Genomic DNA, 12954 nt, shown 5'->3' on the forward strand with positions numbered 1-12954 from the left:
ATATCCCCAATGAAAATGACGGTATTAGTTACAAATATAGAGAGATCAATGAGGTTCATAATACACTAGAATGGTGATGTTGGGTATAAAGTTAGGGAGCTACAAAAGGTTAAACACATTGTCAAGTTGACTGAGGGAGAATGTAGTTGCAGAGCTTGGCAACTGAAAGGGATACCTTGTGCACATGATGTAGCAACAATTCATCACAACAGACTTAATCCACTTGACTTCATTTGTGAATGGTACAAGAAATAGACTTACCTAAAAGCTTATTCTCATTTTATACAACCAATACCATGTATGGAGATCTGGCCTGAATCAACAAATAAAAAGGTTGAACTACCTCTTGTTAGAATAATGCTTGCAAGGCCCCCCTCCCTTCTATAAGAAAAGAAGTTCGGAAAATAAAAAGTAGTGGAAAGCTTACAAAGAGGGAGATATCAATGAGTTGCTCAATTCCTAAGTCAACATCTCATAATAAAAAAAAATGTCCAAACACACCTCAAAGTACTTTAGAGGTACTTTCTGTCCACTTCACACTACTTTATTTATGTTTTTTTACATAGTACGTTATCCACTTCACATGAATAATGATATTTAGCAATAATTATGTAATAAATGAACAACTGATTTTAGGTTACTGAAGTTACTACGGTAGACTAGTGTCCTGTATTGTTCTAGTTCCCTTTATACAATTATGTGACTGATTAATTCTTTATTTTTGTACCCAAAGTGAAGAGGAGTTATAGGGGTTTCTTCAAAATTTATTTTTGGGTTGACAACTTTGACTATAAATTATAAGTGGAGTAACTCGTATAGGATCTTGGTAAGTAAATTTCTTGGTTTGCTTCAGTAGAGTAGGAGTATAATTAAGTTACTTACTGCTTAGGAGAAGTAGATGAGTTTGACTGTTTTGTGGTTTTGGACACTGTTTTGCTCTTATAAACTAATAAATCACATGTTATAATCAATGTTACCTCTGTGCACTTCACACTACTTTATTTTTGTTTTTGTTTTTTACATAGTATATTGACACTACTTTAACAATGTAATTTTTTTTCTTGCAAAAGGGAGTGGCTCACTCACAAACATCAACCTCTAGGAAGAGATCAAAAGTTGACTTACAAGCATATACTAGTAAGAAGAATGCTAAAAACAAGACTGATAGAGGAAGAGGCAATGGCAAGATGGTGCAGAGCTCACAAACCTCAGATATCCAGAAATCTCAAGTTTCAGTAGTCTCAGGCAAGCAACAGAGGTACTCTTACTGTATTTAAGAGGCCAAGAGTAGTGGGAGATGGAGTGCTTGTCTGGAAAAATGGCTTTACATATGTTGAAGTAAGGAGCAGTTTGGTGTGCTAGTTTGAGGTTGATGATTTAACTTAGTTGTTTGATATCTCTTTTTTTCACTTGATTTTCAGCAAGAAAGGTCTGTTAATAGGATAACCAATACTGGAGCAATGGAAAGTTCAACTGTGGTAACTAGTGATCTTGGTTTTAAATCAAGTAAATGCCTGAAATGGAAGAGAAAGCAAGCAATCACAACTACACAACTTCAACACAAAAGTGCATTACTACAATATTTAAGGTCAAATTCACCAAAAGCTGGTGATAAAACTGGAGGTGTTTGAGCTTCGACACTACTCTACTCTGGTTGCAAACTGATGTAAAATAATATTTTGATTATGGTTTGAACAATATTTTTGGGGTGCAAGTTATGATGTAAACTATTAAACTTGTGCTATTTCTATGCTTTTGGGATGCAAGTTCTGATGTAAAACTGATTAGTTCTAGGTATTTGAGCTGGATGTATTATTTCTAGCTTTAATTGCGATTGTGAAACATAAAATCATAATGAAAGCATTTACTCATAATCAACATGAAACCAAATTCTTCAAATCACACAAAAGAAATGAATACAAAAATAGAAACCAAAGGAAAATCAGCCCCCTCTAATTCTAGATACCACAAACATAATTCCAAAACTTCATGGAGTAATTCTACCTAACAAAAATAAGATTGATGGTTAAACAACACCTCGTGCATTTGAACAACCAAAAATATACATTGAGACATAAACTAATAATAAGCAACATCTTCAAATTTTTCCCCTTCTTCAATTCAGCCTCAAATTAATATTTTATCCTTCCGCAAACTAAGAATTAACACTTTTGATTGGCTTGAAAATTTCGGATTGTACCACTGAAAATATCACAAGCCACACGATCCTTAGCTCGAAAAATTTGATCAAACCATTAGGAATAAAATAAAATAAAATCTTGGCCAGAATATATCACATAACATATAATGATTTGAAAGATGAATATCCAATAGTATTTGCATCCAATAAAATGTCTTTCTGGATTAGTATTTGTTGTTGATGTTCTCACAGATGCAGGCTGCCCACAACTATAAAAGACATTAAACCTGATACTCGACAAATACTTGAACGAATGTTCCTTCTTTCAAATAAATTTGTATAAGAAATGAAGGATGGATAAAACGAAATAGATAGATAAACTCAAAAATAACAAGAGAGAGAATTTGAGATGGATTCAAATGAAGAAATGGAGAAGAAATGTGAAAAATGGAGAAGAACGATAAAAAAAATAAAGAAGAAAGATGAAATATACAGAAAAAGAGGAAAAATAAAAAGAAATATATATTTTTAAAAAGGGTTAATTAGCTGTGAGACACTGTTAGGTGGACTATTTTTATGACTTTTATCAGTTTTCATGCGCTTTTTAGTGATTTATTATACATATTATGCTACATAAACAACAAGAGAGTTTTAGTACGAATGGTGATATAGTTTAGGAGAGTGAGTTTTGATAATAGGTAATAGTTTAGGTAGGCATGTACAAAAGTTGTATAATTTAGGGTATTAAGAGCCCATTTGGACATAAGAGTTTTTTTACTTTTTTTTTTCGAAATCAGTGTTTAGACATAAAATTTTCAATTTTCACTTAAAGATAGATTTTGGAATTTTTCGAAATTTGAAAAACTCCAAAAAGTTTTTTTTTCAAATTTTTCACTCAGATCACTCGCAAAAACTTTAAAAATAACCCAAAATTATATTTATGTCCAAACACAACTCTAATTTTTCAAATACCATTTTTACTTACAAATTTTTTCTCCTTTTTTTGAATTTTACCATTCTTATGTCCAAACACCCTCTAAGGAGAAGTTTTATTTTGTGTCTCATACAACTTACACTAGTTGTATGAGGCTCTTTTTTGTCTCACAAATTTGTGGACCCCAATCTTATACTTCTGGATAATCTGGGTCCATAAAACTGTGAGATAAAAAAGTTGCCTCATACAAGTAGTGTCGCTCGTGTCAACACACAAAATAAAATTTTTCCCCACTAATAGTCTGTTTGGCCAAGCTGGAGAAATCAGCTTATTTTGAGAAGTGCTTTTGAAAAAAGTACTTTTGGAGAGAATCAGTTTGTGTTTGGCTAATCAATCTGAAAAGCACTTTTGAGAAATAATTCGTGTTTGGCCAAGCTTTTTAGAAAATGCTTTTAAGTGTCAAATTACGAATAAGGACATGAATAGATTTACTTAATAATTAATATTATAAGTAAATAAATAACATCAAAATTTTGTTATTACATGCAATAATTAAAAAAAAAATTCATTTTATTTAAGTAAAATATGAAAATAAAATTTAAAAGTACTTAATTCTTTTAATATAAGTTAAATATATTAAAATTCCTTCAACAAATATAAAAGCATTCACCCCTAAAGACACTATATATTAGAAAGTTTCCTAAAAATAAGAAGAAATATTTATAAATTAATATCCTAAGTATTAGGTTTAAGGGTTATTTTGGTATATACTATATTTTGTTAAGGATATTTTAGGTAAGAAGAAAGCTAAAATTACTTCTGCTTGTGCTTTTGGAAAGAAATTATTTTTTTCTGCTCTTTTAAACTGTTTCTACTTCTTCTCAAAAGCACTTTTTTTTTTCCAAATAACCTTGGTCAAACACCTCAAATTAGGAAAAAAAAGTGTTTTGGGGAAAAAACACATTTTTTGTCATTGAGAAGCTGGGCCAAGCCATAAGTGTAAGTATCTATTTCCTAGAAGTCCCAGAAAGCCCTCCACCCTTCATTGTCTCCTTCCATAGACTTCGCTTTTCTGCGAATTGGGAATGGCGAACGCTGCATCAGTTTCAACATCATCAAAAGGAAGATGGAGCAACCTCTCCAAATACGCTTCTAGAATTTATTTTGTCCTCATCTTCCTTCAGGTCCCTTTGTTCAGGTATTTCTGCTATTACATTAAAATAATAGCCTATTTTCCTAGATACTTACATATGCCATATTATTGTGATTCCAATGCAATAAGATACTATACATCGATTTATGTACTGAGGAGCCGCGACTAAAGTTCGTGTCTATGTTAGATCTGGGTTCGTTGAATTAAATGAAGCTTCTTCTTTCCCTTTTTTTGTTGTCATAAGTGGTCGTTGATTGTAGTAGTTATAGTTGATGCTAATTTTGTGATGTTGACTTGTGAGATTTCCAGTGACTAAGTGTTTCCTAATTATCTTGCATTAATGTTATTGAATTTGGACTAATAAAGTCGTCTAGATCTTGATTTGGTACATTTATTATGGCAAGTCATGATTTATTTGTTTAGGCGAATCCAGGATATGAATATGGGTGCCACTGAACCCATTGACCACTTGAGTTAATGGGTATGGAATTTAATATTTGTATATATTTAGTAGAATTCTTAACACTTATACAGGGTCAGAGTCGAAAATACTGGGTTCAGCCGAGCCCATAGCTTATACTGTACATTAACCACTGATTTGCTTAACTTCATTTGGGAAAAAAATTGAGCTTCAAAGAAATTATTTTGGTCTAGGTTAGTTATTGTTTATTTCTCCAAATTTATGGGGATTCCTGACAAAGTTAAGATTATTGAATTTCAATTATGACAGAAATATCTGGATTCAATAAGTGTTCTATGCATTTATTTATAGTTGATTACTCTTATTGTCATTCCCATCAACTACGCTGTTAGAATTCAGTTCGTAGAATCTTTGGATGTAACTCCATAACTTTGGTAGAGAGACTATCTTAATTGGCAAGAGACTGTAAGTTAATCTGTTGAGGGGCAGAGGACAGAAATGAAATGGAATGTCTTAAAATACTCCAGATCTAGTCTTCAGACAGCAGCACTTTAGCGGGTTGAATTCTCAGGAAGTCTTTTGCAGTTTGACGTTAGATGTTAATTACCTGTTCAACTCATACTTTATTTGTGTTGCTAAATTCCCAAGTCGTGCATTAAAGACCACTATGGAGGGTACTGCTTGTCGTCTTATTCATTCATGATATGCATGACAATTCTGATAATAATCCAGACTCTGATTGTATATTTCCACCACATCACACATACTGCAAGCATATTGCTTATTGTAGAATTTTTTATGCTGTTGACCTGTTCATGCATTAACTTTAGAAGGCCAGGAATTTAAGAAATTTCATAAAATCTAGGACAGTAAATGTGGCAAATTCTTAGTTGAATTCAAACTTTAACATATTAGCTCATTCCAAATTTTAAAAAATTTATGGCAATTATCATTGTATCCAGCATGGAATGTATATTTATATTGATATATTTATTTTTAATTGTATAGATATTTACCGCTAATTAATTTGTACTAATCTAATTTAGTCTAAAATGATAATTTAACTCTAAATGAAATAAAAAATAAATAGATAAACCTAACCTGTACATCTGGAGAAAACAAGCAATATTATCACTGCAATCCTAATGTATACTACAAAGTCACCATAAATTGATATAGTAACATTCAGAAAATTTAGGAAAGGTTTAGGACTTCAGCCTTCTTACCTAGTTCACTTCTGTGGGTTACCAATTAGAGACTATTTTGAGTTTGGTTCCCTCTTAAACTTTACCTTGTAAAAAAAGAAGAGTTTGCTTCAGTAATAGGTCTTGGACAAAATTGAAGCAACCTTATGTAAGTTTCAAAAATTCGACTTGCTTATTTTATGAGCTCGGTGAGCAACTACAGTAAAAGAAACTAATGACCTTCATGGCTTTTGTCAGATCGAGTTTGGTTGGAAAGTTGTTGATATGATTCTTTACCAGTTTTTATTTGATGAGAGATGCGAGTATGTTTTGTCCACTTTATTCATTCGCCTCTATCAGAATAGTCGAAAGGAAAGAAGCTTTGATGCTTAGACTAGTGGCCAATTGGATTCGATCATTTTATCTGGATTGGATCTAATCATGTTTTTGACTCCTTATATGTGCACGAGCTCATATCCTCTATTAGTTAATCTTTTTCGTTATTTGCGCCTAACTATACTTGTGTAAAATGTTAAAAATCAAGAAAAATCAATGTAGTTATAGAATAGAATACATCTGCATTCACAATAAGTTTAGATTCTTGAACTTTAGTGGAATAATGGAGAATATTCCATATTGTTGCTTGAAAGCTGAGAATATCTTATACTTGAAATTATGGGATACTAACATACCTTGTTATGTGTAGAGTCATAGAGATCAATTACTTACCGTATTATATGTGGTAGAAGTTTCTTATACAAGGAGCCCCTTTTGTACGTCATTCAACAACGTCCATAAGAAGATTCCTTTCTAGTCCTGCTTTTTTCAATTGTTCTTAGAATCTTTACAATCTTAGTAGGGACTTAAGGAGCTTTTGCCTAATAGCGAGCGGCTTATGCTGTCTATCCAATAAAATGTTTTCTTTCTTGCCATAACTCTAATAGTACAATCTATTTTCTATGACTGCTCCAACAGCACCACGACTCCTTTCCGGTGACTGTCTATCCAGTGATTGCTCCAATGGTACTGCTTTTTCTTTCTCTTTTGACTATTCTTTGGGCCTATGCCGTCTTTTTGGCCGTTTGAGGTCACTTTTGTGGTCATTGTTTAGACAGTATGTACCATATTCCAATTAACTGACACATTATTCTTTAGCATGCTAACACGTCATCCTCCAGTCAGCTGAAACATTACCAATAAGTTAGTGCCAGTCAATTGACACTAACATCGTCCAGTTAGTGTCATTAGTTGACATGTAACCGTTGTCGTCTGGTGACATGTCAACTCCAATAAGCACCACTTATTAACAGTTTCCAGTCAACGCCACATGACTGCCGTACCATACGTGCCATTTTGCCATCAAGCACAACATACTTCTCCAATCAACATCTTTCCTGAGCAAAGTCATTGTCCAAAGACACATCACTGCTCTACTACTGTACTAGCAGCTCATTGACACCACATCACCATTCAGCAACTCGTTATGTTTCAGTCAACACCAAGTTGTTGTCTAGCGACACGTCTCTCGCTCTTCTCTGGACTCAGCATCACTTCATCCAACAACACATCACTTTACCTTTAGTGCCTTAATAGCATCATGTCACTGTTCTCAATGTGTCATTTAGTCAGTGCAACATCAATGCTATGTTTCCATTCAAGGACACGTCAATGTCCCCAGGGCACCATGTCAGCGCCTATCTGTCGGTCAATGATATGTCACTGTTTTATTCACGCAATGTCACATAATCGAATATTGACCTTTTTCAGCGCGCACAACTTGATTTCCCAGTTGAGATTTGTTGACTCAAGTTGTTTCACCACCTTGAGTTTGAAGGGACATTTTGAATTTTGGTAAAAGAAAAGTTATTAGTTATACAATAGAACCTGTCTATTTTTGTCAATCCTTTTACTCATTTTCCTTCGCTCTTACGGTTCTCTTCCTCTACTTTGTGTGGCAGGGATAATAGTACCATTTTATGAATAACAAGAAAAAGTAGCACTTTATTTTGAAATAGTTATAGTTGGAAGTAACATGTATGTATTGACAGTCGAGAATTACAATATCGTTTTATTGAACCACATTAGAAGAATATGAGAGACTATTTATATAGGACATTGAAGAATATTCTATATCTAATACTAAGATAATTACTACCTTGAGAATAATACAAGACATTAAGAATAATTTAATAAATAGCCTTAAACTCCTATATATCTAATACTAAGACATTGAGAATAATTTACCATATAATAAATAGCCTTAAACTCCTATATAAGAAGTCCTGCTTATTTTTTTCTTTTTCTGATAGCGGTGGTATCCAGGAAAGCTTGTGGGCACCTCGACTATTCTATCTCACTAGCACATGTAGCGACTACCTCTCCCGATCAATGCTTAGGCAGATGGGAGGAAATCAGCTAGTTACTTTGCCTCTGTTGGGATTTCAACTTTGGTCTCCCAAGTTTTTCATTCCACTTTATTGTTCGCTAGGCCACATCCTGGGGTGCTATAAGAAGTTGCTCTTGTGCATCATTAGTAAACCATGCCAATAAGAAATTTCCTCTTTTTCCTTCTTCTTTCGGACAACGCTTGCCATACATGCTTGACCTTACTGTTATGGGCTGGTTGGCGTCGTTACCAAAATAGTTCAACTCTAATATGTTAAACGAGACTTATTATCATCGGGATGCAGTGGTGGGGACACCTTCAATCAAGTGTCATGTGATACCGTTTTTCCAAAAAAAAAAAAATTGTGCATGTGTGCAAATAATATTTTTCCAAAAAACAATAATGCCTTAGAGCGTCACTGCTTGAAAAATAATGTAAAGTAGACATCTTTGAGGTAGGAATTAAGGCCTTAGAACTGCACCGTCCTAGGGCCGAACCTGTGTACAACTGGAACTGTGACAATAAATTTCGATGTCGCTTGTGTAGATCTTGTATATGCCACTGTGGGGATGCTATTCTCAAGTTATAAGAGTCACAAACTTCAGTATTAATTAATTCATGTTGATCACCAAGAATCATAATGATAACAGTAGATAGTAAATTTCATGAAATAGTAGGGTCCACCAATACTCAATTCGTTATCATATTCCATTTTGTGTGATTAATTTGCTGATTGATACGCAATCTTATAGGAACTTGCAGATAATCCACCTAGGGAAAGTTGAGAGGTGACACTTTTTTGAAGGGGTTAGAGGAGTGACATGTTGCTCAAAAGCACAGAGATCAAACTGAGTAGTTGGATGGGTTAATTAGACTCATGAACATGCTTTCTGAAAATACAGAATGAAGAATAATAAAGTTCAGTCTTCATCTTTAAGTTTTTACTCTGATCATACAGATTAGTGTGACAAATTTCTTCTCTTCTCCTTTGTAAAAGTTTTTCGGAATGTTTAGCAGCTTTCAACATGTTTAGTAATTGTAAAAGAAACACGTTTTACAAGAATTCTCCTTATTGCTTACTCCTTTGGCTCTACCTGTCTTCCTCCAGGGTGCCATGCAGATCTGGTATGTGCTCAACACCTATGCAGGTCACATCTTCCCAGTTGATTTCCAGTGAGATCTTTCCTCTACCATTAGTGAAGGCCATGCTCTATCCTGGTGCAGTTGCTAATGGCTTAATCACAAGCAGGACTGTTCCAAGCTGGGATAATCTGCTTAACATCTACAACCTGACTGATGTGAAGAATGCATCAGCTGTAACTGACCTACAGCGCTTGGAGGTATGGCGTTAAATCTGTTTTTCTCTTTAAGAATGTGTTCTCCCCACACACGTGTGTGTATAGATATAGATATAGATATAAAAGAGAGAGACACTAAACCTGAATATTAGAGGTACCTCTCTATATTGTGACTCATTCTTAATTTCATGAATTTGCCACTCTTTGTGGATACCCTGAGTGTTTATATGATTTTTGTTGGTCTTGTTCATACATTCAAGCAGGATGTCTGTGTTTAATATTTTTGACTTATACTCGTCCATTTACACTCATTTGATACTATTTCCACATTTTTCTCGAAAGGTGGCATGGACCCACTTTTATATTAATACAGGTCCCGACCATTTCCAAAGTCAAGTGTCATCACTATAACATGTCAAATTTAAATTTTTAGGATAAAACTCTAACAAAAATTTCAAAATTATTTTAAAATAGAAGATATAAAATTAAAATAAAAAAATTAAACCTGCCAATTTTGAATAAAAAATTAATACTTCTTCCCACGTTTAAGAAAAATTAATACTTCCTTTCGCGTGTGTTTGGCATTTTTTTTGATTTCTTTATTACATCTTTCAATGCAAAAAGAAATAAATATTTTCTCCCACGTTTTCTTGTCCTGCAATTTATAATTCATTTATATACTTAATATTTGTTTTTTTGCTTCTCTACCTTTATTAGGTAGGGGTAAGGTATGTGTAGAGACTAACCTCCCCAGACATATACTAGGTCAGACATATACTAGGTCTGTTGTTGTTGTAGTACTTAATATTTGTTTTTACACAAAACAAGAAAAAAAAGAGAAGAAAAAATAAATCACCCGAAAGTTCAACCCCACGACTGATGTCTTCTCAAACGTGGATTTGGAGCAACAATTCTAACCTGCCTCTATAATTGATTATTATCCACGCAAATGATTATTTATGCGATTTTTTCTTTCAAGTCTCCACATTAAGCAAAGTGACAGCCTAATAATAAGTCACTTGGCATTGCTTAAGGCAATTGGCAATATTAGGATAAAATAAATAAATAATTTAGTGTGGTTAATTTAGCTAATATGGTTGTGAAATGCGGCATTTCTAATTACATTAACCGTGGATTTTTTTTTAATGATTTTTGTTGCTAAGTTATGTGGAAGTTTATTCATCTATTTTCATATTGTTGCATCAACACTTATCAGTGACGGGTTTATATAATGGTATTATTTACTATTTCATGAAGAAAACAAAAAGATGATAAATATTTTAAATGCAAACTTTGTCCTGAATTTTTTTTTTCAATTTCTTCAGGTAATTAAATAATAAAATTGTAATTCAAAAAATAATAGTAGAATTTTGGATAGACTTGAATGTATGAATATCCAGTGCATTTACATGTTTATAAAATAATAGCATTTACATGCTTCTTTGTGTGTATCGTATTTTTCAAGTAATATTTTCTTATGAAAAATTATATTTAACATTCTCCACGCTGGGTATGAATACTAGTTTCCTTGGAAGCAATGGCATGTTCATTTTTGTTATTTTCTTTTTCTGGGTTCATTTTGGGGGTGTTTTATTAAGCTTCTCTAAACTGGGTAATGGCTGCTGCAATCTTCAGGTAGTAATAGCTTTACATTAAGTGCGGTTTAAGAACATATACTTTCTCCTTTATCCTCCATTTATTATTATCAGCTAGAGGACCAGATAGTGATGCCTTAGTGGTCATGAAAATGATCCCATTTAAGCTATTTTTAGTTAATAAATGTTATAACTAATAAACTGCACATGCCACTGAATTTTTTAGAAAAAGAAGTAATGAATTGCCCGTGTAACATTGGAAGAATAATGAGAGCTTGTCCGACTTTTCTTCACATCTGCGATGATGTTCTTTTATTTGATTAGGTTCTTGCCGGAAGCTATTTCTCTGTGGCTGGAGCTCTTATTGGTATTTTAAAACCTGGAAGGATGAGCATGTTTGGCACACTACTTGTTGTTTGGGGCCTTATTAAGGAAGGGATACTTAACAAGCCGACAAAAGTGGATCCTGCAAAGGCAGTGTATGTCTACCCAACAATGTTACTAGCCTTGGTTTGTTCTTTCCTGTCTGTCAAGTATGATATAAAAAAAGTGACAAGAGGTGCCCCAGCAAGACCTGTTGCAAAACCTCTCAAAAGTTCTTCAAAAGCAAAGCTGAAATGAGCATAACTTTCATGCTTTTGACGTGATACAAGCACACCATGCATATCCTCTCTTTTTGTCAGCATAGTTCTTTACTGCTTATGCAGTGCAGAGGTTTTATTCCTTTCTTTCGTTTTCCCTGAGAAATGTGTGTTCGAGTTGATGAAGTGTCTGGACCTGTAATGTACTTACTGTATTACTGTAATACATATGAAGAAATTCAGAGGGTTTCTATGTGTTGCGGCCAAACGCACACGCAAGTATACGCGGTCGACAAGTAATAAAGAGTGAGTAGAGTATCGTTCCCATGAGGACTGTTATGGGGTGCCTTCCTGAGATTCCTTGGAAGGGCGACGTAAGGCTAAGCAACTGAGTCAGTGTAGTTACTGTCCGCCAACTGAGGTCCCTTCCGTACGCTAGACTAGATTGTTAGTGCCGTACGGGAAAATCAATGTCAAGAGCAATTGAGAGAACATAAATGAGAATTGAGATTGAGAGTAAGCTTGATTGCATTAATGAAAGCTATTACAAAAAGCAACGCAGTGTCGAGGGAGAGAGACACCAGTACAGAGAATTGTTTGCTTGCTTGATCCCCTCTAATAATGCTTAAAAAAAATAATCCAAAGCTATAAGACTAGACTTGACTAAGCTAGATAAACATAATGGAAGTACATGAAATAAAGCTATTATATATTTACAATGAAAAGGACTTAGTTTTGTACAAGGCAGAAACAGGTCCGTTGTCAGCAGCAGCGTCTTTGGCATCACGATCGGTGCATGCGACGTTGTCTGCGCGCGCACTGTTGGCATCTGCCTGCGGCTGGCGCTGGCTAGGGATATCGGTAGGGCGACAGAGGCACATGCGCGGCCAAGACCACGGGGCCGTTCGTGGCGCTAGGCATTGGGAGGCTTGCTAGGACGCCACGGGGCGCGCCCAAGGGGTCATGGGGCATGGCGGGAAAACCGCCCATGACATTCTCCCCCACCTGAGTTGACGACGTCCTCGACACCTTACTTGCAATATAATCTTCAATTAGGCTCTTGTAGGCTTTGAGGTTTGTTCCCCTCTCCCAAGTATTCTCCTCTACATCACAGCCCTGCCATTTCACCAAAAACTTTTGGTGATCTTTCCTTGAGGCATGAATCACTATATCATTAAGAATAACTTCAACACGCCTTTTCCCTGTTGAATTGGGACCTCGAATACTGTGTATTGTGAGCTGGCTTCGTGAAGGATCCTCCG

General features: G+C 34.6%; 1 protein-coding gene across 1 annotated transcript; it reads left to right on the top strand.

Annotated features, from left to right (window-relative positions):
• The first annotated feature begins 4062 nt into the window (after positions 1 to 4062).
• Positions 4063 to 11945, top strand: LOC104210274 (uncharacterized). The gene is made up of 3 exons (XM_009759132.2): positions 4063 to 4272; positions 9327 to 9558; positions 11436 to 11945. The coding sequence occupies exons 1-3, from the start codon at positions 4160 to 4162 to the stop codon at positions 11730 to 11732; spliced, it is 642 nt and encodes a 213-aa protein (XP_009757434.1). The 5' UTR covers positions 4063 to 4159; the 3' UTR covers positions 11733 to 11945.
• The last annotated feature ends 1009 nt before the right edge of the window (positions 11946 to 12954 follow it).

The sequence above is a fragment of the Nicotiana sylvestris genome, chromosome 2, assembly GCF_000393655.2.
Source record: "Nicotiana sylvestris chromosome 2, ASM39365v2, whole genome shotgun sequence".
Lineage (NCBI taxonomy): Eukaryota > Viridiplantae > Streptophyta > Magnoliopsida > Solanales > Solanaceae > Nicotiana > Nicotiana sylvestris.

Coding starts and splice junctions, on each gene's coding strand:
- LOC104210274 (XM_009759132.2), top strand. CDS start 4,160: ATGGCGAACGCTGCATCAGTTTCAACATCATCAAAAGGAAGATGGAGC. Junction 4,273..9,326: donor CTTCAGGTCCCTTTGTTCAG/GTATTTCTGCTA, acceptor GTCTTCCTCCAG/GGTGCCATGCAGATCTGGTA. Junction 9,559..11,435: donor CTGACCTACAGCGCTTGGAG/GTATGGCGTTAA, acceptor TTATTTGATTAG/GTTCTTGCCGGAAGCTATTT.